This window comes from Malurus melanocephalus, unplaced genomic scaffold (assembly GCF_030028575.1).
Source record: "Malurus melanocephalus ecotype Western Australia unplaced genomic scaffold, MMel_1.1 scaffold_22, whole genome shotgun sequence".
In the NCBI taxonomy this organism is placed as follows: domain Eukaryota; kingdom Metazoa; phylum Chordata; class Aves; order Passeriformes; family Maluridae; genus Malurus; species Malurus melanocephalus.
In genome coordinates, this window is record NW_026623254.1 from 1,543,088 (window position 1) to 1,568,944 (window position 25,857).

The 25,857-nt window shown below is 45.1% G+C and overlaps 3 protein-coding genes across 3 annotated transcripts; all 3 read left to right on the forward strand.

Annotated features, from left to right (window-relative positions):
* On the forward strand, positions 1 to 7,362 carry LOC130588969 (aldo-keto reductase family 1 member B10-like). The gene is made up of 10 exons (XM_057390021.1): positions 1 to 159; positions 504 to 671; positions 1,686 to 1,802; positions 3,039 to 3,116; positions 3,767 to 3,889; positions 5,070 to 5,176; positions 5,339 to 5,420; positions 5,902 to 5,985; positions 6,448 to 6,530; positions 6,992 to 7,362. The coding sequence occupies exons 1-10, from the start codon at positions 94 to 96 to the stop codon at positions 7,032 to 7,034; spliced, it is 951 nt and encodes a 316-aa protein (XP_057246004.1). The 5' UTR covers positions 1 to 93; the 3' UTR covers positions 7,035 to 7,362.
* A 2,783-nt stretch (positions 7,363 to 10,145) lies between these two features.
* On the forward strand, positions 10,146 to 15,941 carry LOC130588967 (aldo-keto reductase family 1 member B1-like). The gene is made up of 10 exons (XM_057390018.1): positions 10,146 to 10,247; positions 10,331 to 10,498; positions 10,832 to 10,948; positions 12,186 to 12,263; positions 12,497 to 12,619; positions 13,110 to 13,210; positions 13,377 to 13,458; positions 13,972 to 14,055; positions 14,453 to 14,535; positions 15,229 to 15,941. Exons 1-10 carry the CDS (start codon positions 10,173 to 10,175, stop codon positions 15,269 to 15,271), a joined length of 954 nt encoding a protein of 317 aa, XP_057246001.1. The 5' UTR covers positions 10,146 to 10,172; the 3' UTR covers positions 15,272 to 15,941.
* Positions 15,942 to 18,618: 2,677 nt separating this feature from the next.
* LOC130588971 (aldo-keto reductase family 1 member B10-like) lies at positions 18,619 to 25,851 on the forward strand. Its single transcript, XM_057390025.1, has 10 exons — positions 18,619 to 18,743; positions 20,028 to 20,195; positions 20,500 to 20,616; positions 21,887 to 21,964; positions 22,520 to 22,642; positions 23,784 to 23,890; positions 24,011 to 24,092; positions 24,551 to 24,634; positions 25,317 to 25,399; positions 25,694 to 25,851. Exons 1-10 carry the CDS (start codon positions 18,678 to 18,680, stop codon positions 25,734 to 25,736), a joined length of 951 nt encoding a protein of 316 aa, XP_057246008.1. The 5' UTR covers positions 18,619 to 18,677; the 3' UTR covers positions 25,737 to 25,851.
* The last annotated feature ends 6 nt before the right edge of the window (positions 25,852 to 25,857 follow it).

Here is a 25,857-nt window from a genome sequence, read left to right on the forward strand (position 1 = left end):
CCCAGCATCGTCCCCTGCCCTGGCCATTGACCAGGCACTATYAAACCAGACGGGCAAGAGGCAGCTGCAGGAAGGCAACCAGGAGTGCAGGACATGGCAACCTACGTGCAGCTAAACACCACTGCCAAAATGCCCCTCGTGGGACTGGGCACCTGGAAGGTAAGAGCTTCAGRGAGAAGTACCTGTACTGCAGAGCTCCCTGGCACAAACTTCACTGCCCCTGGTCTGGCTCTGGAAGGCTGTCCTGGCTGTTGGATGGAGCGGGAGTTGGAGTGGAGCCATACATAAATGGCTGGCAGTCGAGTTCCAACCCCGGAGTCCATGTTTACCACTGCAAGAAATAAAGGAAGGAAAAAAAGGAAAGGAAAAAAAAACCACCAACCTGCATATGGGGGGATTGGGGCGGGGGATGGGGAACATGGTTTCCCTGGTTTTATTTTGTTAGGATACAGGTCTTTAACAAGTTCTGATTGAGATTCTTAATATTTATGCATTCTTTTCAGTCCCCAGCTGGGCAAGTAAAAGCTGCAGTGATGGCTGCCATCGATGCCGGGTACCGCCACTTTGACTGTGCCTATGCATACATGAATGAGCATGAAGTTGGGGAAGGGATCCAGCAGAAAATCAAAGAAGGTGTTGTGAAACGAGAAGACCTCTTTGTTGTCAGCAAGGTAAGGATTCAATGATCCTGCAGCCTGGAGCACAGGTAGGGCAATGCTTTGTCTGGAGTATTTTCCTAGCAGGAAGCTTAAGTACTTTATGCTGTAGGATAAAGCAAACCGTAACAGCATTCACGTCACTCCTGACACAAGCTTACAACTTCACCCCATTCTGTATGGAGAGATAGGAAGAATACAGTGTCTGCACACCGCAGTGGAGACCCAGTAGTCCTGGGGRATGGATGAGAGGATGCCAACTGCAGACTGATTGGTGCAAAAGAAGGGAAGCAGGAAAAGGCATGGTAGGTCAGGTTGCACCAAGCAAGGTAGAAACACGTGATGCAGAGGTCAGAGACCATTCAGTGTAAAGGAGTGATACAGAGGCAGAACCAGCTTGCTAATGGCACCTCACTGACTGCTAAAGCAAAGCAGAGCRCACAGGCACTGCCTGGTGCCTGTTCCAGCAGCAGGGCTCAGACAATTGCCAAAGGGGTGTCCCTTGGGATCCTTGGAGATGTCATTCTGGGCACCCTGGGACACTGTAATCTGCTCAGTACATATCCCAGGGAAGGTGTGGCTGGTAGATTCTCTTTCTTATTACAAAAATCAGGCTACTTAGCTGGAATCTGAAGTTACTTCTTATCTAAGTAAAGGTTGGTGCCAACTATTCTTTGTGGCCTGTGTTATATTTTCTTGGCTTTGCCTGCTACATTGAGTGCAGGAGTTCTGCRCATGCTCAGGAACAACAGATACATGTCTGCCTCTGAAAGCCCCATTTGCCAAGGCAGACCCTGGGGGAAACGGGGTAGCCCAAATGATATGTGAAGTAATGGAACCAGAGGCTGGTACACACTGTCCCCAGAGTCACAGGACAGTCCCATTCCAGACCTTGCCACATCTGAAGAGCACTAGGATGGCCTCATTCCACATCTCCTTCCAAAGAGCAGGGAGAATTCCTGTGCTGTACAGGAGAGCACCYGAGAGCTTTAACCAGAARGTCACAACTTGCCTTGTTTTTSTCTCCAGCTGTGGTGCACCTTTCATGAGAAGCATCTGGTGAAGGGAGGCTGCCAGAAGACCCTTGCTGCCCTGAAACTGGATTACCTGGATCTCTACCTCATCCACTGGCCTTTTGGCTACAAGGTACAGTAGCAGCAGTACCCTTGGTATCCACTCCTGGRAGAGCTCCTCAGAAGTGCCAACACTGTTGTGCCAGCACTGCTCCAGTGCTGCCCATCCTGCTTTCCTCTGCCCACATCAGCCAGGCTCCTGATCTCTGCCCCRAGAGCGCTGCCTGCACAGCGTCCTCTGCCCTCTTGATAATGGGGAGGCAGACACAGCACTAAGGTCAGGCCTCTGACTGCAAGCACAAGCTATGCCTCTTCCCCATTCCTTTACAAATCCAAAGCATGCTCTTCTGAAAATTACCTCATGTGGGACTGAGGGGTGCAGTTTGCTGCCTGACAGAAATTCTTTCATCTGTAGGTAATAGCATCACAGGGTAAAAATAAAAAATTCTGTTWCCCATTCCTCACTTTAATCACCAAGTCCTTAATACAGTACAGATTGAGTTGACCTTGCCTGCCCATAGGAGCCTTAGTCTTGTTTGCCAGACTTGGATTTCAAAAGATGAGGCTTTTCAGCATCAAGTTTTATGCACTTCAAAGGATTTATGTCAGTTTGTGTATATATTACACATACACACACAGAACCTTAGACTCTCCTTTCTGCTACAACCAGATAAAATTCTCTATTCTACTTTAGGCTTTTAAGTTCAACTCCACTTCATTCCCTCCATATTGTTTTAGTTAGCTTTATGCRGACAAAACTGTCAAATGTAAATAGACAATATCTTAGAAAATTTCAATCATTCAAAATACCATGGCATACTGTCTAGTTACAGGCTGTTCTAATTTTCCTAATAGAGCAATTTCAACAGGGAGCCTCTCCATAGGACATCTGGCAGCAGATGGACTCCAGTATAAATGTATATGTTCATAGGGCCAAAGTCAATCCTCCATACACCTTTTTAAAAACAACTAAAGACACTGTTATTCCTAAATGTGCAAAATGGAACAATACTTGAAGTGAACACATATAAGGCCCCAGAATATTGTTCTATAAGTTAATCACTTCTCTGCATGCACTTTAYGGATCATCACTTCAGAGAGCCCAATAAAAACTCTGTCTTCATTGGGATAGTAGGTGACAAAAATGTATGAACTAAGAATGAGACTGAAAAATTAATTAAGTTTTGGTGAGAGTTACTTGATTTTTTTTTTACGCGGTATTAGGTTTAGCTCCTTCTGTGTTGGTTATTTTACATAGCTACTGTCTCAACAGAGATTATTTCAAGCTTTCTCTCTCTCTCTCTGACAGGCAGGAGAGGAGCTGTTTCCCAAAGATGACAAAGGCATGGCTATACCCAGCAACAGCAATCTTCTAGAGACATGGGAGGTAAGTTCAGCCAGAGCAGAAGAGACGCATCCTCATCAGTCTTTTCCAAGCTTGCATTACCTTCAGCAGTCTCATTCATATTAAATTAGTTGCAAGGAACATAAGGTAGTATAAAGTAGCTTTCCAAAACGGGTATGCTTAATCCTTTCCTACTTATTTCTATTCTCCCAGTGTCTTCCTTGGCTGCTTGATGCACAAGAACCTAGACAAGCACTCCAAGTGGAGCTGCACACCAGCATGAAGTTAGAAAAGTTTCATTGCRTAACAATAACAATTGTACAATTGTTTTCATCACAGTTCTTGTGTCTTTCTTGAATCACTCAAACAAATCTCACAGAAATAAAGACATTTTAGGGTTGAGAACTTGCCCACTGGTTGTGGTACAGCCCTCCAGTGCTTGCACAGTAGTGGATTACTGARTGTCATCATCCTCATGTAACCCAGTGTGAATTTCCACATATTCAGGGAATAAGAATTTGTGCTTGGATGAGATGGCATTAATTGCCAGCACCTGCTTTTCCCTCAGAGACCTTTGCAACACTAAACAGTTATTTTGTGTTGCTCGTGATGGGAAACAATACTCATCAGGAAGAACATTATCATGACCTGCCTTGCACACTGTATGATGATTTTGCTCCTATTTGTGTTAGGCCATGGAAGAGCTGGTGGACTGTGGACTGGTAAAAGCCATTGGATTCTCCAACTTTAATCATGACCAGATTGAAAGAATCCTTAACAAGCCAGGACTGAAATACAARCCTGCAAATGTCCAGGTGAGCTGCAAAGTGACKGCAGGTGACTTGTTTTCTAGGATTATAAATATCTGATTACAGTTAAATGAGGAGATGGGAAAAGAGCAAACAAACTAGACACAGCATGTACTTTAAACACCTCTTTATAGATATTTCAGAGTACAGCACTCGGATACTTTTTGGTTTTTTTTTTAATCTTGCTGAGCCACTATTTAAGGATGTTGGAGCATTTCCCTGAAAATGGTCTTTCTGGAATAATAAAGAATCCAGAAAGGAGCTTCGTAAAAACCCAACAGCAAAAACTGTAAAAGCCCTTATGTYTTGGGTTGATTTTGTGCCAATCCTGTATTCCTATATTCTGTCAGCTTGTATGCCCAAAAGGTGTCTGTGCCTTTAAATCTGACCCRGAAAAAGGGGCAGGGGCAGCTGGGAAGGCAGTGCAGRCCCTTAAAAGCTGTGGCTGCCACGCTGCCSCGGGCTTTTGGACCTCAGATCCGCGCTGCCGGAGTCCTGCTCGCTCTGTGCAGGGCAGTTACATTGTTGCCGTTTAGCTAGCTCGGGYTTGTTAGCTTGGGCAAACAGCTCTCCCTGGACTGCCATCCCCTCTGCGGCTCCTGTRATTTTCCTTCTGGAGCAATTTGGCGGCTGGCRGGWGAAACCGCACTGCTCCATCTCATCTGAGGACWGACACCAGGTTGCCACTGTTGCCTGAGCAGCCACATGGACTTTYTTCTTTTGTTTCTTTTTTTCCTGGGGATATGAGCTGCGCCATCTTTCTCCACACCACTAGCTGAGCAGCTGTGGCGGGGAGRGGGCRCATGYGTTCCTGGACTTTTAAATATCTAACAGTTACTTTTTATCTGTGTCCTTTGGRCACTGTGTTTTGTTAATAAACTACTTTTTTTTCTCTTYACTTTTGCCCAAACATCTATTTCATATTGGTGGRAAAAAATKAYCAGATTTTTCACTWCAGAGGAAACATTTACTCTGTAAYRTTTTTTCTCTGAAAACATTGTCTCAAACYGAGACAACTTTGTRTAAAAAGAGGTAGTTTTAATACTAAGGAAGGATATTACCAGGTAGGCCACTGTCAATCTGGGGGAAAAGGCAGCATCTAATTGGATAAGGAGATAATTTATTGGAGCACAACAATATTGCAACAGTTCTGCCACTATCAGACCCTTTGTTTTTGTGTTGGCAGATTGAATCTCATCCATACCTCACCCAGGAAAAACTGATCAAGTACTGTCAGTCCAAAGGGCTGGCTGTGACCGCATACTGTCCCCTTGGCTCTCCTGACAGACCATGGTAAGATTGCTTTGCCATCTGCCAGGGAGTTGGCATGGATCACGACTGAAGTACTGACACCACACATGCACCACTAATTTCTTTCTTTAGACACAGATCTCTGTTGCTAAGTGGAATCTTGCTATGGATGTTTCTTGCCATTGATTTGATTTCTCTGTGCAGGGCTAAGCCMGGGGATCCTTCCCTTCTGGATGACCCCAGGATCAAAGAGATTGCAGCCAAGCATAACAAAACCCCAGCACAGGTGGGTACTCCTTCCCAGTTTAGGAAAACAGCTCCAGAAAGGGGTAGAACCTCTATCCCTTCCCCATGAATTGTGGCACTCSTCTGATTTTTCCCTAACAATGCAGATTTTTTTTTTTTTTTATATTATCTCCAAGGCACACTACTATTACCTCTTTGGCCCTCAAAAGGATTCTTGACCTTCTTTCAGATGTTACTTCCCCTCTCAAGTCCTCTTGCAGAGATTGAAACCCTTGCAGACACTGCTAAAATCTCAGGCACAGAGAAAAGGAACTGACTATCCAAAACCTGGGTGGGAAGGGAGGTTTCCTGTGAGGCTCCACCACTTCCCTCTTATTCTCCAGGCAGTACAGCCAGGGCTGCAGGRACAGGGATGATTTGAAATGCAGGTCAGCAGAAGCAGGTATAACTTAGGGAAAACAGCTGTACTTCCTCCAGAGCAGAAACCATTCTCTATCTGAMACAGTTYTYTGTTCTTGCAGGTTCTCCTTCGCTTCCAGATGCAGAGAAATGTRATTGTGATTCCTAAGTCTGTYACCCCACAGCGCATTGTGGAGAACTTCCAGGTGAGGAATTAGGAGAGAGCTGGGTGCTGCCCTTCAGGGTTGGCTTGGCTTCTCCTTGCAGAGCAAGCAGTGATCCTCTCTCATCCTTGCCATGTCCTCCTGCTGCAGGAGGACTGTGCTTCCTCCTTTTTTATGCTTAACCACACTTTACTGAGTGTTAAGCCTGCTTTTTGAGAGTTTAATGAACAACCCTTGCGTGACATTCCCTATTCCGTGGCTTGTGGATGAATGAGCAGGCATAGCTTGCTTGGCATCCCCACACAGGAACATGTCAGARACATCTTATCTAGAATAAGCAATGTTCATAAAATGGTCCCTGTGCCAGAAAACAAGTTGTTCTTCTACRTCTTAATTCAGTGGTCCAGGAGTGAAAATGGACCCTCCAGTGTGGAGCTGCACTCTAATCTTGTCYTTCAGTTCAGTTTGTTCAAGCAGGTGATTTCCAGCTGTTTCTCTTTTTAGGTGTTTGACTTTGAACTGACTAAAGAAGAGATGGCAACTATTATGACCTTCAACAGAAACTGGAGGATCTGTGAAATGAAYGTGTAAGTGACACTGCTTGTTTTCTTCTAAATCTTAAATTTTGAATATTCTTTACAAGGAATTTTGTGGCACAGCTACTAGGTAACATGAAATTCAATTTATTTAAATATCACACCAACTCAAACTCCAACTGGTGTGTCCCCAAAAAAACATTTTCAGGGGAGGGCTTCATCTTTTCATTTTAAAAACAAAACAAAACAAAACAAAACAATTAAAAATACATTCTCATTTTGAATTCAGTTCTCAGGAGAAACTCTCTGTAACTTGAACTACAAAAAAAAAAGGATTCTGGATGTTCAATTCATGTCTGTCTGTATGAGAGAAAGGACATATATCTCCACCTATTCTTGCTGTAACTACACGATGCAGATGTTCCCTTGTGGCTCCTTCACACACCCAATGCATCTCTGCATAACATTTAGACCACATGTGAAAATAACATTCTCACTTTCATTTCTTTCAGATCCAGAAATCTCAAGGAATACCCTTTCCATGCAGAATACTGAAGGTGCTTGTAATATGGACTTCATCAGACCACTGCTATCTCATGTGCCTCTGCTCTAATGTTGAGCTATTTATCGTATCTTCTTATTGCATCTGCTGTGATGCTGCCAGTGAAGATATGGGATRTCTATCGCATGAAATTTGGTTTCTTGGAAGTCGGAAAGAGTATTTTCTACAGCGCAAAAATTTCTGCAGCACCATCATTCAGTGATTGCCTTCAGTCTTGCTTCAGTAGAAACTAGATGTTGACAAACTACAAAAAACACCCCATAGATCTACTATTTAATCAGAAGTGTCCTATATTTTAAATAAAATTGACTTTAAAATGCAAAAACCTAATTGGCTGAAAGTCTTCTGTCTACTGTAGGAAAAACCCAAAACCCTTCCAACGAAAGACACAGCAGGGTRGGCTGCACTCACCTGCACTGCAGGRACACAGATCCTGCCTGGGACACTCAGCACCGACATTGTCCCCTCCTCACCAGCGATAGCCCAGAGCCCAGGCACAGCCCTGGCAGTGCTGGGGACATTTCAGCCATCTCTCAACCCGGGTGTCTGCTGCCACAGGAGCCTCAGCCCCTCAGTGCGGAGCCAAACTGCTGACACTTGAGGATTTTCTCCCCAAAATCTCCACTCTCAGTTCACAAAGGTAWAATCCAAGACCAAGGTATAATCCAAGACCATGTGCTTCCCAGCTTCCCAAAGGAAGCAGCCCATAAAGCCCTCAAAGAGKTAAGACATCTGTCCTGTGAAAAAATTACTGAATCAGTAAGGGCACAACATTTAATAAGGCATGGGAGTCAAAGATGTAGGAATTTCTACCACCTTTCACAATCACCCTTTTTCCCTTGAAAGCTTCTGATCAATCACTTGCTCTAACAATGGAGCCCCCTCTGTGGGCAGAGTCATAAATTTACCCAGATTTTCCTTGGCTAAGCACAGCACCTACTGCCTCATCTCACCCATGCCAAAGAGATCTCCTGCTCCCACCTGAAGGGTCTCCTCTCATCCCAGGGCACATACATCTCCTGAAACAAAGGAAACATCAGCAGGGTTTATCCACATCCACTTGCTGAATCAGGCCTAGGTGTGAGGGATGAACCAACAGGAGCTGTATGCTTAGGGTATGTGCTCATAGTTTCATTTCTGGAGTTTCATTTTAATCACACAGTTTTGTCAGCTCATCAGATTAGTAGACAAATACAGGAATTATCAAAGGTGAAAGTCTTGAAAATAACTCTTGAGAAGACACAGAGAGAGTGGTGGAACTTCAGAGTATGTACCTGGCTTGATCTGAACTCAGTGAAAAAAAAGAGGCCAGCATCTTAGATTAAATCTCTATCCACCTGTCTTATTCCTGCCTTAACAAGCACCTGGAAGTTGAACCAATGCACATCATTTAGCAAAATAAACATTCTGTTCCAACTCTTTTTCCAAAGGCCTTGCCATCACCCAGTCACCACAGCCACATCTTCAGGACACAAACAACTGACAGCTCCCATGTATTGGCATGATGTGAGCAAGGTCTCACACYAACAGACACAAACAAAGCAAAACACAAAACCTTCAGCTCAAAATCCTCACTTAAAAGACCAAAGTATCTCTCAAGGCATGCCTTGGGAAAACTAAGCACCAACCTTCACAAGAGAACACAAATTCAGAGGAAGCAACACAATAATCTCAAAGTATGTGAGAGGAAGGATATGTCTCAGCCATGCTCTCCACCAAGCCTCTGTTTGTCATCACACACTACCCAGCTCCTTGCTGCAAGAATRTGAGGGTTTGAAACTTCTCCACAGAAAGGCAGGCTAAGAATGATTACAAACACTGCAGGGTTCTGCCATCCTTAAGAGGAGATCCCATCCCATTAGCCACACAGCCAGGCTTTGCAGGCTTCCATAGAACACAGCTCTCTGACAGCACCAGTCCACCTTGGTGCTGCTCCAGTACAAAAAATCTGATGGATTCTGGCAGTTCCTATGCAAAGCGTTGAAACCCACTCACCACTGACTGCTTCTGAACATGACACTGCTCACACAAATACCAGCACAGCATCACAAGTTTGAGGGCCTTGGGAATACAAAGGAAATCAAGAGCAAACTGGCATTTCAGGGGTCTCTGAGCTCCCTTGAGAAAATGCATTGCAGACAAGGCAAAATGTGTCATTTTGYATTTTTCACTGACTTCTCTAAGTACTGAACCAGACCAAGAAGCTGAGCATACTCAGAGATCTACGGAGAAGGAATCCCAAAAAGGAYGAAAGATAAGCTCTCGAGTGTGTAACTCTCATGTGATTAAACTGCAATACCACATCCTGCAGAGAACAGCTGATAGCACTGACAGAAAACTGGAGAWAGATTAAAGGGAAAACTAATTATCTTGTCAGCCTTCAGCTAAATGAAATGAAAAGATCTTGGGCATCTGCTGTGGGAGAGGCATCCAAAGAAAAATGTAYTATTGTACATACTTCAGATGTATGCTTGTACCTGAATCAATTAYCCAAGTACAAGCAAACAGCAAAGCCTCTCAGGCAGCCCTAATATGCCATTATGGAGCACTTGAAGGATCTCCTCTCATCCCAGTTAGTGATATATACTGGCTAGCAAGCAGTTAGTACTGTCTAACAAGACAGTACTGTCTAGCAAGCAGTTAGTAATATATACAAGTTATCCCATAACTTCTAACTTCTCTGCATCAGGGGCYTCCTACCCTGGGACTCGTTTATTGACGCTTTTAGGGGCACCCCCGGCCTTTACCGATGACAATCCTGGGCCAAAGTGCCTTTGAAGGAAACCGTGTCTCTCTCAGGGAACCGAGAGGSTGCCAGAACACCCCGGGACATGGCACAAGTGAGATACGCACGGACAGGACACGGCACAGGGACAGGGCGTCGCAGGAGCTGATCCGTGCAGGAAAAGCAGCCGAACGGGACACACCTGCGCTCAGCCTTATCCATCCATAAGGAATTTCACCATTTTCCAGGGGGAAAGGTCGAGGCGCGCTCAGCCCGCCCCTCACACAGCCCCCGCCGCCGTACCCACCATGGGCCGCTCCCATTGGCTGCGGCCGCCGCGCGCAGAGCAGGGCGGGGCGCTGATTGGCTGCGGGCGCGGGGCGGGCCCGGCACGGGCACAGCGGCCATGGCGGCGATGGCGCGGTCCGTGCGCCTCGGGGCTGCCGCCAGCGCGCCCCTCATGGGGCTCGGCACATGGAAGGTAACGCGGGCACCCCCCGGCCGTGCTGCGGGAGGGGACGGCACGTGAGAATCCCACACTGAGACATGTCCTGCCGTTTTTAGTCCCCCCCAGGTAAGGTAACAGCGGCAGTGATGGCTGCCATCGATGCCGGGTACCGCCACTTCGACTGCGCCTATGTGTACCAGAATGAGAAGGAGGTTGGGGACGGGATCCAGCGGAAAATCAAGGAAGGKGTTGTGAAACGGGAGGACCTCTTCGTCGTCAGTAAGGTATGAGATGGTCGTGGGTTATGAATAAACTGGCTTTATCTGGGATGTTTTTGCAGTAGGAACCAAAAGTAGCTTTATGCTGTAGCATTGGAGAAGCCTGTAATGTAAATGAGGTAATTCCTGATACTRTTTTCATGTTTCCTGTGCTGCCACTGCCCGTGCTGCATTCCGTGTCATGGCCAGGCCCATCCCAGACCTTACTGCATCTGGAGAGCACTGGGATGGCCTCATTCCCCATCTCATTCCAAAACACAGGGAGCATTCCCGTGCTGTGCAGGAGAATGAGAGCTTTAACCCAGGAAGTCTCAGTGTGCCTCATTKTTTTCTCTCCAGCTGTGGTGCACCTTTCATGAGAAGTCTCTGGTGAAGGGAGCCTGCCAGAAGACTCTTGCAGACTTGAAGCTGGATTATCTGGATCTCTACCTTGTGCACTGGCCTTTTGGGTTCAAGGTACAGTAGCAGCCATGCCCATGGCTTTCTATCTTGTGACTGTGGCTTTTAATGAGCTGTGTTGGTTTACAGCCCAACAACTGTTCTGGCTGACAAAGACAATTACATGCCTGTTATCTGTGCCARCACTGCTCTGGTGCTCAGCTTGACCCTGGCCATGTGACATGGGCTCTTGGTCTCTGCCCCTGAGACTGTTGTTTGCATGCCCCTTTGRTCCTGGGAATAATGGCCTGAATACCAGGGGCAGATCTCCCAGCTCCAAGCATAAGACAGGCTGCTTTCCCTTTYTCTTGCAAATCCAGCATGTGTTCATCTCAGAATTATCCCTTGTGGGAAGAAGGCCTGCACTTGCTGCCTCTCTGAAATTTTCATTTCTGTGTTTTAGAATCAGAGAGCAAAAGAAAGTATTTCTGGTTTTCATGTATCTCTTTAATCACCAAGTCCTTAATGCAGTACAGATTGAGCAGACCTTGCTTGTAGGAGCCTTAGTGTTGTTCCTCTGAAGCAGGGATTTAAAAGGTAAAACTTCTGTGAGAGAGTTTAGGCCCTGAAGATGAGTGAAGGAGCTGATGTCTCAGTTTGAGTATTTCTAGTCACAGCCTTTCTATCCTCTTACAGTCTTATCCTTCCCCATCCAACTTGTTGCCTTTGAGATACTCATCTTTTTTTCATGCTCTATTTTAACTTTATAGTAACAGAACCATGAAAATTAAACTGTCTCGTGACAGCAGCAAACAGCTGCTAAACAACAGTTCAGTCTTGGCATCTTTTCATAGCTTGTACACAAAGGCTCTTCTGATTTTCCTAGCGGTGGTTTTACACTGAACATTGTCATGGAAGAACTGTCAGTGCACACARTGCCTCTTTTCAGCAGATCTGGTGTTGTGTAGACCAAAGCGTTGATGTCCCTCTGGAAAAACAAAACAGTTCTTGCTAAATGGGAGCTAAAGAACAACACCAGATGAGAACACGTGTGAGACTGGAGGCTGTAGCTCTGACTGGTTTGTTTCCCTGTAGTTGTTTGGGTCAGCCATCACTTCCAGGGGTCCAGCAGAAAAACCTGTCCTTATGGGGAATGGTCACTGGCAAAAAGCCGTAAAGTTCTTTCCACGTCTCAGGAAGGAATGGCTGAATGTAGACAAGAATTASCACTCTTGCACTAGAAGTTTAAGGTATTGTAATTGTGAACACTCGTGGTTCCCAAGAGATTTTCAAGYATTTTCTCTCTCACTGACAGGCAGGAGAGGAGCTGTTYCCTGTAGATGACAAAGGCATGGCTATCCCCAGCAACACWGATRTTCTACAGACGTGGGAGGTAAGTTCATCTCGAGGGGAAGAGTCACATCTTCTGTCCTCCAGCAGCAGTGTTGGCTTCAGCAGTTGCAGAATGGTTCATCCATACATGCAGAATTATTTGGAAAGAATTCACAAAAGTACACGGTAGCTTTTAAAAATGTGCTTCCCATGAAGAAAAACAAGGCACGCAGGAAGAATGTGTTCAGTCATGTCTTGTCCACTGCATGCTGACTTGGTTCTCCTTCCTCTCAGGCCATGGAAGMGCTGGTGGATGCTGGCCTGGTAAAAGCCATTGGAATCTCCAACTTCAACCGTGAGCAGACTGAAAGAATCTTGAACAAGCCAGGACTGAAGCACAAGCCTGCAAATAACCAGGTAAGGTGCAAAGTGACTGCAGGGGAATACTTTCCAGGGATTGTAAAGTTCTGATTACAGTTGAATGAGGAGGTAGAAAAGGGAGWACAAAGTAGAAACAGCATGTACTTTAAATCCCTCTCCCTGGATATTTCTTCATACAAGCAGAACCAGAATATTTCCTTTTTGTCTCATCTTGTTGAACCACAAACTCTGGAGTCTTTTCCTAGGAACCATTCTCTCTGGAGGCAGGAAGAATCCAGATAAGAGCAATCATTCAGACATAATGATCGACTCTTATAAAGCCTCTCAGAACAAAATCCAAAAAGCACATAAAGACTCAATATAAAAGTTGGTGCCCTATAGAATTATAGTCTGGGTTGTCACATAAGCCACCTTCAGGGTCGGGTGAAGGCAAYCTGTAATTAGGAAATTAGGATTCAGAAAAACCTCTGGAGCAAAGRAAAGCTATGGTAGTTCTACAGCTCTCAGTCTCCTTCTGTGTTGGCAGGTTGAGTGTCATCCATACCTTACCCAGGAGAAGCTGATTGACTACTGCCACTCCAAAGGGATCACTGTGACAGCGTACTGTCCCCTTGGACGTCCTGACGGGTAATTTCCAAGTGGGTTCGTGTGACTTAAGTTTGAAACATTCAGACTGTAGAGTAATGGTGCAGGTGTATATACTTTAATTTTCCTTTTTAATTGATGGGGCTAGATAGAATCTTTCCGAAGTGATTCTTTGTTGTTTCATCCTTTTCTCCCCTACTTTGTCTAGTTCCAAGCCAGAAGCACCTTCCCTTCTGGATGACCCCAAAATCAAAGAGATTGCAGCCAAGCACAACAAAACCCCAGCACAGGTGGGTTGGTGCCACACTGTGGGTGACCTTTCCTGTCACTCTGCCATTAAGGAAACTATATCTGAAGAGAGGGAACAGCCTCCCTGATGTTACCTGTGAACAGGCCTTTTTGTGGTGTTAAGAAGCAATACAGGTTGCTCATTCTATGGCCTACAAGATATACTACTACTATGGCCAGCAGCAGTCAAGAAAATATTCTTGACCCATCTTCAATTGTGACTTCTCCTCTCAAGTATTCTTGCAGAGAATGAAAGCCTTGCATAGACTSCTAAAATTCTGGGTGCAAAGGAAAGGAATTGACTGGCCCAAAACTGGATGGGAAAGGAGGCCTTCCATGGAAGCTTCCACCCACTTCCCYCTTTGCTCTCCAGGCAGTGCTACCTGGACTGCAGGGACAGGGATGATAGGAAATGCAGGTCTGCAGAAGTGGGTACAAGTTAGGGATAACAGCTCTTGGAACAGGCTGTGCTTCCTCCTGAGCAGGAGAGATGATTCAATGCTCTCTTCTTGCAGGTTCTCCTTCGCTTCCAGATTCAGAGAAATGTGATTGCAATTCCCAAGTCTGTCACCCCACAGCGCATTGTGGAGAATTTCCAGGTGAGAGCTTGGTGCCTTGGCTCCTCCCTGCAGAGTAAGCAGTGATCCTTTCTCACCCTTGCCATGTCCTCCTGCAGCAAGAGGACTGGGCTCTTTCTCTCGTTCAGGAAGTCAGGGCTACAGTGAAGACTCCAGCTGAAGAAYAGACAGAGCTCTTGGAAACAGCATGCTCATAAACTCATCAGGCACTCTACATGATGTGTCCTGATCTTCTGTTTCTTCCTTCTGCCAGTAGACTCTGGAAAATCCAGATACTTCTTTTCCTTCCCCTGTTTCATGAAGCCATTGCTTGTAAGCAGCATCCTTTCTCATAGGAACTTGTTCTTTCATCTTGYGAATCTTGCTTCTGATTTGATTTGTTCAAAGAAGTGATTTCCAGCTGTTTTTTCTCTTTTAGGTGTTTGACTTTGAACTGACTAAAGAGGAGATGGCAACCCTTCTCAGCTTAAACAGAAACTGGAGGATCTGTGAAATGGTCACGTAAGTGAYAGTTTGTGTCCTTCCATCTCTTATACTTTCAATGGTCTTTCTTCTGATCTCACCACTTGTATTGCTGTTTAAATTGGATATATTTCAAAATCTGAAATAATTTGGGAGATGAAGCATCTTTTTGTTATATTTTATTGACTTTAGGGTGAATATAAGTTATGCTGTGTATTCATTGTAAATCCAGTCCCCAGGAAACTTTGTATGCCTGGAATTCCAAAATGAGGGTTTTAGTTGGTAAATGAGCATTAGGCAGTTTTAAGACATACAGTAACTTTTTTCTGTGGAGTGTTACAAATTGATGGTGGGACTTACAYGGGTGTATGGGGTGGGAATAACTATCTGTCATGCTGTACAAAGCACAACTACTCACAGATATGCACCCTGGAGGCTAAAAGTATAAGAAGTCATGGCTGAAAGGCCAGAGAAACTGCTGTTTGCTCTGTTAGCAGTGTGAATTTAACTCTTTATCTAGAAAGTAACTTGATCCCACCACTGTTCAGTGCCCGAATGAAAGAAAAAGAYTGGAACTTGTCCTGTATGCTATTTTTATACTCTTAAGTCTCTTAAATTTCACCCTGCAGTTACTTAGTTCAGAGCYTCCCTTGAAGGCTCCTTTGTACACCCACTGTTCTATATAGCAGTTATTTTAGCCTTGAGTAATCTTTCTGCTTTTATTTCCTCCAGGTGTAAAAATCACAAGGAGTACCCTTTCAATGCAGAATACTGAAGATGGTTTTGTCCTGCCTCCAGAGTCTAATGAGCTTCTACCATTGCCTCCARTTGTGCACTATGTAGCTTACACACTGTATCTCTCCTGCCAGCAAAAGCACAGGATCTGTGTTCGGTGACTTCGGGTTTTTTTTTTCTTTGGTGGAAGAAAATAGTACATTTGTTCTGAAGAACAAGATATAGGCCATGATAATTCTCATTACATGAGTGTCTCTGTATGGCTGAAATAACAAAGAGAAAACAGAAGAATGAACTAGCAACTGATTTTACATTCTGTCTTGCTTCAACACCACATAAGGCTGCAGGGTTAAGGATATGTGAGTGCAGGAGAAAGATCCATCTTGAAACTACATAATCACTGCCTGAAGATAAAAGACAATTAATAACTTTATTTCTAGAGCGCAGCCCAAAGCTTTCTGGGAAAGAAGAATGAATGGGAGAAGTGTCCAGACCTACAAATGCATACCAACTCCTACTGGGCCTTATTTCAGTCACATTTTTTTACAGGCTGAAACCGAACAGAGGTTAGTGTTCAATTTCATTCTTAAACAAAATAAAAATGTTTGGATTACTGTTTGCTTGGAAGTTCTGTTCTAAGGCTAAAATTAACAAGCCAAGAAACTTGCACTATCAATGTCACTGGAAATAAACATCTCTGTTCAATTTTAAATGATGKCACAAGAGCATCAAGATCTTGTCTTATTGATCAAAAGTTCAATAATTTGATATTATAAGCTTTGCCAGAGCAATGCTGACAAGAACACTTGAGCATGACAAGCCTTAGTATGGACAGGTCTCTKTACTGTAACTGTGGGAATGAGTAAAGGTTTCCTCTGACAAGGCCTCTCCCTCCTRGTGGAGGGTGCAGGTGAGCCAGGCTGGGCAGTCTAAGATAGCTGGGAGGTGTTCTGACACCATTCTGATCCATAACATCCACACCAAACTAAGCTGTGGGGTCTGACAAATGCATAGGAAGTTTGAGTGGTCAGGAGACTTCCTCAAGAGCAAGATGATTAGCAAAAAACAGCTTTTGTGGAGGTTTATAGTACTAAGGCCTAATGCTGACTGACTTAGTGCTGTGCCTCTCTTTAACTTAGTATGCAGTAGGTGAATACACTTAGACAAGTTGAGCTACTTGCATTGGACATCATTGGTTTGTAGGGATGAGTGCATGGATGAAAGGTGCTTGACAGAAAAGATGCCAGAAAAGCTGACAGACTGAATATCACAGGAGCATCAAGAACTTGCCTTGATTAGGAGTTAAAATAACTTGATATAATGAACCATAACTGACCAATTGGTGCAGACAAGAATTGTGTGAGGAGTTTTGGTACATACGATGTGAAAGTGCCTAGAGAACAATAACTGGAAGTGTTGGAAAGTTCTCTGGTGAAAATGTGGCCTGATCTGGCTGCCAGGCTCTGCTGACATCAATCTAGCTTTATAAGCCCTCAGTAAAACATACTATGGAGAAACATGGCTACACCCATGAAGATATCCAAAATGATGAGGACACGAGGTGTAGGAGCATGTGTTGGTGCTGAGCCACTGCCCAGAGGCTGACATAGGTCAGAGTTGAGTTGCTATACTTCCCCCAGGTGAGCCAGCAGTGACTCACTGGAGTATTTTATGAGGGGCACACAGGTGAATATTTCCAGGTATCATTCTCCTGTYGCTTTATCATCCATAGCTCCTATGAACCAAGACTCCTTCAGTGCATGTATAGCAGTTTCCCTGACATGCTCTTCCTGTGTTGATGCATTTGGTGAATCCAGTTTAGCTCCCTTGCCCCATGACAAATGCAAAAAGAACTTGGCTTTTTTATGTATTAAAAGGAAGCTTTTGTTCTCAAGTGAGGTGTGAACAAAACCCGTGCTTTTGTCATGAGTGCTTTGGTTATAAGAGAGACTGAACAATGAACCTYCCATGCATTACAGCAAATGCAAACCTTCTGCCCAAAATTCTTTTTAAGACAGAGACATCTCTCACTCAATAAACCATTGGGGAAAACCAAGCCCCCACTTTCACAGGCCACAGAGAAAGCAATGTAAAAATCTGATTGATTCTGTCAGTTCCTACACTGAGACCTACAGCTGGAGCCAAAGCACAACACCACTGTACTGAGCATCCAGGAAATACAAAGGAGAGCAAAAGCAAACYGATACTTTATCTGCCTTGTAAAAGCAAATCACAGGCATGACTCAACATTTTCTTTTGAAAAAAAAAMGTGAAGTGCTTATTGCATCATCTTTTAGCAGTTGCCATCAGCCAGAAGGGCTGWTGCCTTCTAACAATGCAAGTGATCACTTTGGTGTTTCAATATAGGGTGGCTTTTGTGAAGGGCAACAGTCTTTGTCAGGACAAGTGTCCACACTTGACTTTTGCTAATCAAGACCAAGACAGATGTTGGGCATGAAAAACTGATCTCTGAGCCCAGCTAAYACCACCTTTCTGACAGTATTCACTCACTCTGCACACCAGTTCTGCCCCTCTGTTAACCTTGGCTCCAGTCCGTTTCCTACAGCTCTGCAGATGGATGGTGTCTGTTTTCCTGAACTGAGGGAGGGACAGTAGRAAGGAAAAAGGGAAATGTAAAATCCCCCAGACTATGATGGCAGCAGACCTGCCATGCAAACAGCTTGTATTTAATACTGTCGCCTGCACTCCTAATGTCACATTCTTTACATTGATTTCACTGTCCCCTCAAGCAAACCGCAGAGTCTGAGCATGCTCAGGGCAGATTTACAGAGAAGGAATCCAGGAAGAAAAAGAAAAAAAAAAGTAAAAGGCAAACACTGCATTACATAACTATTTTGTGATGTTAACTGAAACATCACATCCTGCTGAGGATGGCTGATGGTGCTGACAAAAACCGGGAGGATTATRAACTATTATCTGCCCTCAGGGAAACAGGGCAAAAAAGAGCTACAAAGTAGCTGGACATTAGGTCTGGGAAAGGCACGCAGAGATAAATGCACCATTATACTCCCAATGATGCTCATACCTGAATAAATTCTTCAAGCACGAGCATGCAGCAAAGTTTCTCGGGTGGCCTCAATGTAACATCTATTATTCTGTAACTTTCAAAAATCCTTAAAGGAAAACTCTCCCAACCCCAAAAAGAATATTCTTCTTTACAATAACTGCTTTCTAATTTACTCCTACAAAGGAGGTCACTTTTCCTCTCCTGTTACCGCAAGCATCATTCCACTTTGGGAGGGAGCCCRGAGAGCAGCTCCGGTGGCTCGGTGGAAGCAGCGCTGCCCCTGCCCAGCGCGGTGTCCCCGCGGTGTCCCCGCGGGGCTGTGGCTCTCGGGGCGGGTCCCGCACGGGGCGGGCGCGGCACCGCCGTCATTAAAGGGCTCGGCGGGCGGTACCGGCGGGCAGCATTCTCCGCTGGAGCCATGGCGACCTGCGTGCAGCTCAACACCGGCGCCAAGATGCCCCTCATGGGGCTGGGCACATGGAAGGTAACGGGGGCTGCGGTCGCTCGCTCGCTTTCAGCGGGGTTGGGTCTGCGCCCGGTGCCGTCTCCTCTGGAGGGGTCGGGAGCACTCGGGAGTGGGCAGGGAGCGGGGACAGCTCGGGTCGGTGACACGTCCTCGCCGCTATCCCCGACATTCCGCCCGGGATACTGCCGGGGATGCCCTTTCGCTCCGGCTGTCTCCGCAGGCAGGGTCCTGGCTCTGTTTTTGAAGCCTCTTTCCCTGGCGTGCTCTCCGTCTCTGCCGCCCCGCTCCTGCCGCGAGGGAGAGGGGACCCTTGGGTCTCCGGCTCCGCGACAGGCGGCGGCTCCATCCCTCCCGTATCCTCTAGGGATGCTCGGATCCCATCCCCGCCTATCCCGACCAGGCTCCCCTTGCTGCGGCGGCCACCCGGGTCCCTCCTGTCCCTGCCCCTTCCCGCCGCCAAGGCTCCCGTGCCACTGCACTGGAGCACTTCCCTGCCGCTTCAGTGCTGAGTAACTGTAATCCTGGGCGAGGCCACCAGGAATCATCTGGTAWCGAGATGTGGCTTTAGAAGACAATTCATGCGTTTCAAGCAAGTTCTGACAAAGAGGTTTGCGCTGCTGTTACGATGACTACAAAATCACTGATCTAGACAATGCCTAAAAACAAACATTGCCGGATTTGTAGGAACAAGATATGCCAACATTTATTTGTGCACAGCTCTTACATGCCCTTTCAGGATATAGAAATACATAGAAATGCACATCTCCTCTGCCTCTGAAGGAAGCAGCTGACATAAACTTCAAATTACAGGTGGGATGTGCCCCAGCTCTGAGCTAGATCATGGTACAACACTCCAAAGTGATTTGGGTGACTAAGGTGTAGACCACTGCCCATCCCATAGAACTTCAATTCTCCCAGCTGGGCACTTTGATTGTTTCTCTTATACACAATACTGGGAAGCAAAGAGTGCTGGGCAAGAGAGAAAGAGGCACTGCAGAGCTCCCTGGTACAAAACTCKGTTCCCCCTGGTTCATCTCTGGCAAGCTACCCTGGTGCTGGGGGCTCTTCTCTACCTGGCTGTTGGCTGAGCCTGCRTGGGACTGGGGCTATGGATAAATGGCTGGAGGCTGGCTTTAAACCCAGCAGCCTGCATTTGTAAGATGAAGAGAGCTTTAAGAACAYGGCACAGGAAAACTCTACTTAAAACCCCATTGTATGTGTTTCTTTTGTTGTTAGTCGTATGTGTTTGTTTAGTTGTTAGGAAACGGCCTTTGATTTGGGATTTTAACCTTCTTTTTCCAGTCTGCAGCTGGGCAAGTAAAAGCTGCAGTGATGGCTGCCATYGATGCCGGGTACCGCCACTTTGACTGTGCCTAYGTGTACCAGAATGAGAGTGAAATTGGAGAAGGGATCCAGCAGAAAATCAAGGAAGGGGTTGTGAAAAGGGARGACCTCTTCATTGTCAGTAAGGTAAGGTGACCTACGATCCAGGTGACAGCTTGCTTTGTGACAACATACACAGAGAGGGAAATTCAGAGCAATGGGGAAARGCTGTGTGCTATAGTGTGGAGTAATAATAAGGAGAATAGTTCAGGCCCACAATGATAGAAATGTCTTACTGTTATTTGTGTTCCACATTCTCAATTTTTATGGGATTGTTTAAAATACGTGTTCAGTAGAAACAGTCCCAGAAAGTGTGCCAGTTTTTTCTTCCTCCTTCAGGAAAGAGATTTGACTCAGGAGGTCACAATCTGCCTTGGTTTTTTCTCTCCAGCTGTGGTCTACTTTTCATGAGAAGCCCCTGGTGAAGGGAGCCTGCCAGAAGACTCTCGCAGACCTGAAACTGGATTACCTGGATCTCTACCTCATGCACTGGCCTTTGGGCTTCAAGGTACAGCAGCAGCAATACCCTTGGTATCCTCTCTGGGAGAGCTCCTCAGAAGCACCAGGAGCACTTGCAGCACCACTGCTGCTCCCAAAAGAGCCTATGCCTGTTGTGCCAGCAYTGCTCCAGTGCTGCCCATCCTGCTTTCCTCTGCCCACATCAGCCAGGCCCCTGATCTCTGCCCCAAGAGCGCTGCCTGCACAGCGTCCTCTGCCCTCTTGATAATGGGGAGCCAGACACAGAACTAAGGTCAGGCCTCCCAAATGCAAGACTGATTCATGTTSCTTAACTTCTGGCTAAATCATCCTTTCCTGCTTTGTGGGTAGRAAGGCTGTACTCTTCTGCCTGACAGAAATTCTTTCCTTTGCATGTTACAGAATCMCAGAACAAGAGAATGTTTCTGTCTTCCATTTCTTTCTTTAATCCCTGAGTGGTTAATACAATACAGATTGAACTGACTTTTGCTGTAGGAGCCTTAAAGTTRTTCCACAGACCCTGGATTTCAAAAGGTGAGACTTTCTGACATCCCTGTCAGAAGTACATGAAATACATCTCATACTTCATGTGCTTCRAAGGAACTGATGTCTCAGTCTGTGTCTAGTCTTGGCTTTTTCTTTCTGCTGYAGACAGGTTACAACCTTCATCCTATGTGTTGCTTTTGAGCTTGTCAACTGTGTGTCATACTTGAAAAACTGTCATGGTTAGTTTTGTGTGAACAATGACCTTGAGTAAAAATATCATGGCATAATATTTTGCATCTACCTAACACTGCATGTGGAGTAACAGGGAGATGCAGGATTCTATTTCTGACTTTGTACATCTGGGCTGTTCTGATCTGCCGCCAACTTAAACTGACACTCCCTCATAGGATACCTGTGTTTACATAATACCTTGTTCAGCAGATGGGGCGCAGCCTAAACCTGACTTAAATATTTCTGGGACCTTAACAGGTCCTTCAAAAAAAAARACCCCAAACAACTCAGTTCTYTCCTAAAGGAACAATAGAGGAGTACAGGAAGCTTGTTTGTTCCACAGATGGTGCAACTTGTTTATCTGTATGTGTTTTAGTGAGTCACCAYTTTGCTGGATCCAGGACATACACCTGTCCCTCCTACTGGGAATGGTTGCTGGCAAAATGCCATAAACCTACAGGAATGGTGCACACAAATACTASTATTTTCTGTAGTAATAGTTAAAGCTGTCATGGTCTTCAGTTGTCTTGGTATTAACTTGCCAATAAAAAGAGTGTTTCAATCATTTTCTCTGTCACTGACAGGCAGGAGAGGAGCTGTTTCCCACAGATGACAAAGGCATGTCCATACCCAGCAACACAGATTTTCTAGATACATGGGAGGTAAGTTCAGCCATAGTTGGAAATCACGTTTGCTGTTACTGACAGTCTTTTCCATGCTTTCATTACCATCAGCAGTCACATAATTCTTGTGTATTTATTGAACTGTATACAATGTAGCTTTTCAAAACATATATGCTCRGTCAAGCTGATAGCCTTTAGAGGAGCTGCAGGCCAGACTGCTTGACCAAACACAAACAGAACTGTCCTCACCACTGTTCTTGAACTGCTCAAATACACTCTGCTGAAATTAATTAGGTTGTGATCTCGCTCACAGCCTGTGCTGGTACTGGCTTAAGGACACATTATTATTGATTACCATTATTTCCCATGTGAAAATAACTTGGTGTGAATTTCTGCCATCTCAAGAAAGGAGCCCTTGGGTCTGGGTGGGATGGAAGACAGGGCACAAAAACACCAGTGTGCACTTTCCCCCAGGAGACAATCTTTGCAGCCCCAAACAGTTGTCTTTCCTTGTCCATGAAGGGAAACAAAGCCACACTAGGAGGAATACTTTCAGGGCCTGCTGGATACTGACTGTGTTCCTCTTTCTGYCAGGCCATGGAAGAGCTGGTGGACTGTGGGTTGGTGAAAGCCATTGGTGTCTCCAACTTTAAYCACGAGCAGATTGAAAGAATCTTGAACAAGCCAGGACTGAARCACAAGCCTGCAAACGTCCAGGTGAGCTRCAAAGTGACTGCAGGTGACTGGTTTTCTGGGATGATAAAGATACAATTCCAGTTGCACTAAGAGATGCAAAAAGGGGGAGCAAAGCAGACAAAGCACAATTACACCCCATCATTACTTCTGTGCACACATAAAGAAGTTRTACATCTGTGTCCTGATAGGGAGTGAAGTACACATATTACAACTAGAACTTCTTAAAATATTTGTTCTGTTATTAGTAACGGCATCAATCTGTTAGGAATAGCAGATAATTGTTCACATTACACATGTTTCTCCTCATGCAGGAATCCACACTTCAGCCACCCAGCTGGAAAGGGAGGTCAGTTTTAACTTTTATACAGAAGCACAGCATTTACTGATACACCAATGGCTTCCTGGTTTATACACTGAAGATTTTTTTTTAAATTTATATAAAATAAAAAATAGTGTGTGTATACACACATATAAAAGAAAACCACCTAGTCTTTGTTTGCACACAACAGCCACCTCCCCCCTTGTATGCAGGAGGTGGAGAAGCTTGTCCCTTCAAGGACCCTTGGACAGACTCACACATCTCTTACAGTTCTCAATTCAGTACTTCTGGCATGTTCACTGAGAGTATTAAGTTCACAGTCTCCAGAGATTGCCAGTCTTTCCTCTGCAAGTAGTTACAAAAAAGAAAGAGCATACTAAAAGGAAAAAAAAATGCATCTCTGTCCAAAACTATAGCCATCTATGGAATCCATTCACGCAAATTCATAAGAAAGGGACTTCTGTGTCTAGAACGTACAAGGGGGGAGACAGACCAGGTGTAGCTCTAATCTCACTCCACATTATTGCTGAACCTACAAGGCATTGGGGTTTTCAATATTTTCTAAGCTACTGCTTAGAAATTTGAGAAGCACCTCAGAACATGCCTTCTCAGRGCCAAAGAACCCAGAGACAAGCCCTGTGAAATGCTCCTTCTCCAGAGCAAACACCCAGAGGTACAAGAAATGTCACTGTAGAAGTAGGTGCTGTAGAAAACTAAAGCTGAATAATACCTTGCAAAGATTGGCAGATGAGGACAAATAACAGCTTTTAAGTGCATTAAGAGATAATCCCTGGAGTGAGTTATAGCTGTATTCTATCAGTCTCTGCACTCTTCTGTTGGCAGATCGAATGCAATCCATACCTTACCCAGGAGAAGCTGGTGAACTACTGCCAATCCAAAGGGATTGCTGTGACAGCATACAGCCCCCTCGGCTCTCCTGACAGACCATGGTGAGATTGCTTTGCAATTGGCAAAGGAACTGGCATGGATAATGCTGGGAGCACTGAGTAAATGTACTATTAGCAACTGATCTCAAAACAGATTTCTGGTGCTATCTCTCCTCTGTGTAGGGCTAAGCCAGATGATCCTTCCCTTCTGGATGACCCCAAGATCAAGGAAATTGCAGCCAAGCACAACAAATCCACAGCCCAGGTACACAGATGCCAGACTGTGGGCACCCCTTTCTGTCACATAGGACAGTTCATGACAATGTAGAGGACAGGCTGGCTCTTCATTCCTGGTCACCTCTGGTGTGAGGCAGCAGTGCAGTTCTGTTTTCTATGTGGCCGGCAATGCACACTCTCAAGTGTGCTGTCACCATGAAACATTTTCTTGACCCATCTTCAAATGCTGTAATGTTTTAGYCTTCACCTCAAATCCTCTTGCAGAGAATGACTTCTTGATAGAAGTCTGGGTGAGCAGGAAGACTTGACTGGCCCAAAACTGAAGGGAAAGCTTTCACATGAGGCTCTACCRACTTCCCTCTGCTCTCCAGGCAGATCAACCAGGGCTGCAAGGACGGGAATGATTTGAAACAGAGATAACAGCTGTTCGAACAGGCTCTGCTTCCTCCAGAGCAGGACGAATGATTCAGTTCTCTGTTCTTGCAGGTTCTCCTTCGTTTCCAGATCCAGAGAAACGTGATTGTGATTCCCAAGTCTGTCACCCCACGGCGCATTGTGGAGAATTTCCAGGTGAGGGATCAGTAGTGAGCTGGGTGCTGCCCTTCAGGGATRGCTTGGCTTCTCCTTGCACAGCAAGCAGTGATCCTTTATCATTCTTCCTAGCTCCTCCTCAGGCAAGAACACTGGGCTTTCTGTCTGTTCACACACTCTCCTAACAGCTAAACTTAAGGTTACAATTGGAGAGCAGGAATGAACCTAGTTTTTTTTTTKAAACAGTGTGCTGATAATTTTAGCAGTCACTTTACTTGAGTGCACACCACAAAAGCCTTACATAGACCAAGCAGTGTTAAAAAAAAGAGTCCTGCTGTTAACAAACCATGTTGCTCCATTGTTAATTTAGTGGTCTTTGAGTGCTTTGAGTGGTCATTGGGRTTTCAAAAAGCCGAGCTAGATTAAGTGAAATATGGAAGTACTGTAGATGCACCTTTGGAGTAGGACAGAAAGGTGCATCTTTCACACTTGGCAGATGCAGGAGCTTGCCAAGTGCCCTGCAACAGCTGGCATGTGTAATTGGAACTTCRGATGAATTTCTCTATTCCCTCTTGGTAATAGAGGGAGATGCCTTTTTCATGAAGCCATCATTTCTTCTAACCAGTTCCCCTCCCTGGAAGACTTGTTCTTTAATTTTTTTGATTTTGCTTACAGTCTCTATTTTGTTCAAAGAGGTTATTTCCAGCTCTTTCTCTTTTAGGTGTTTGACTTCAAACTGACTAAAGAGGAGATGGCAACTATTTTCAGCTTTAACAGAAACTGGAGAGTCTATACAATGAGCACGTGAGTGGTAGCATTCAGTGTTTGTTTTATTTCAAACCCAAAATTATGAATACTATATACACAGGGGTTTTGCATGCAAATATTTCCTAGAATGCCAAGATCCTGAATGATGAAGCAATTTGGATGTTTGAAGTGTACAAAAAACACAMGAGAGAGAGGCAAACAAATCTAGAACAAACGTATCCTACAATTACATAGCTCAGATCCCACCTTGGTGGCTTCTCTAAGCACTGTAAGAGCTTGATATATTAGAAAAAGAACTATGGCTAAAATGAAGTCTTCTATTTCCTTCAGGGGCAAAACTCACAAGGACTACCCGTTCAAYGCAGAATACTGAAGAAGATGGCCATATCCTGCCCTTGTTCAGATCTTGGTCTGATATTCTTCCTATTGATTTGTCTAGCTTTCTTATTGCATCCCTCCTCCTGCAGCCAATGAAGTCACAGCATATGTATTCA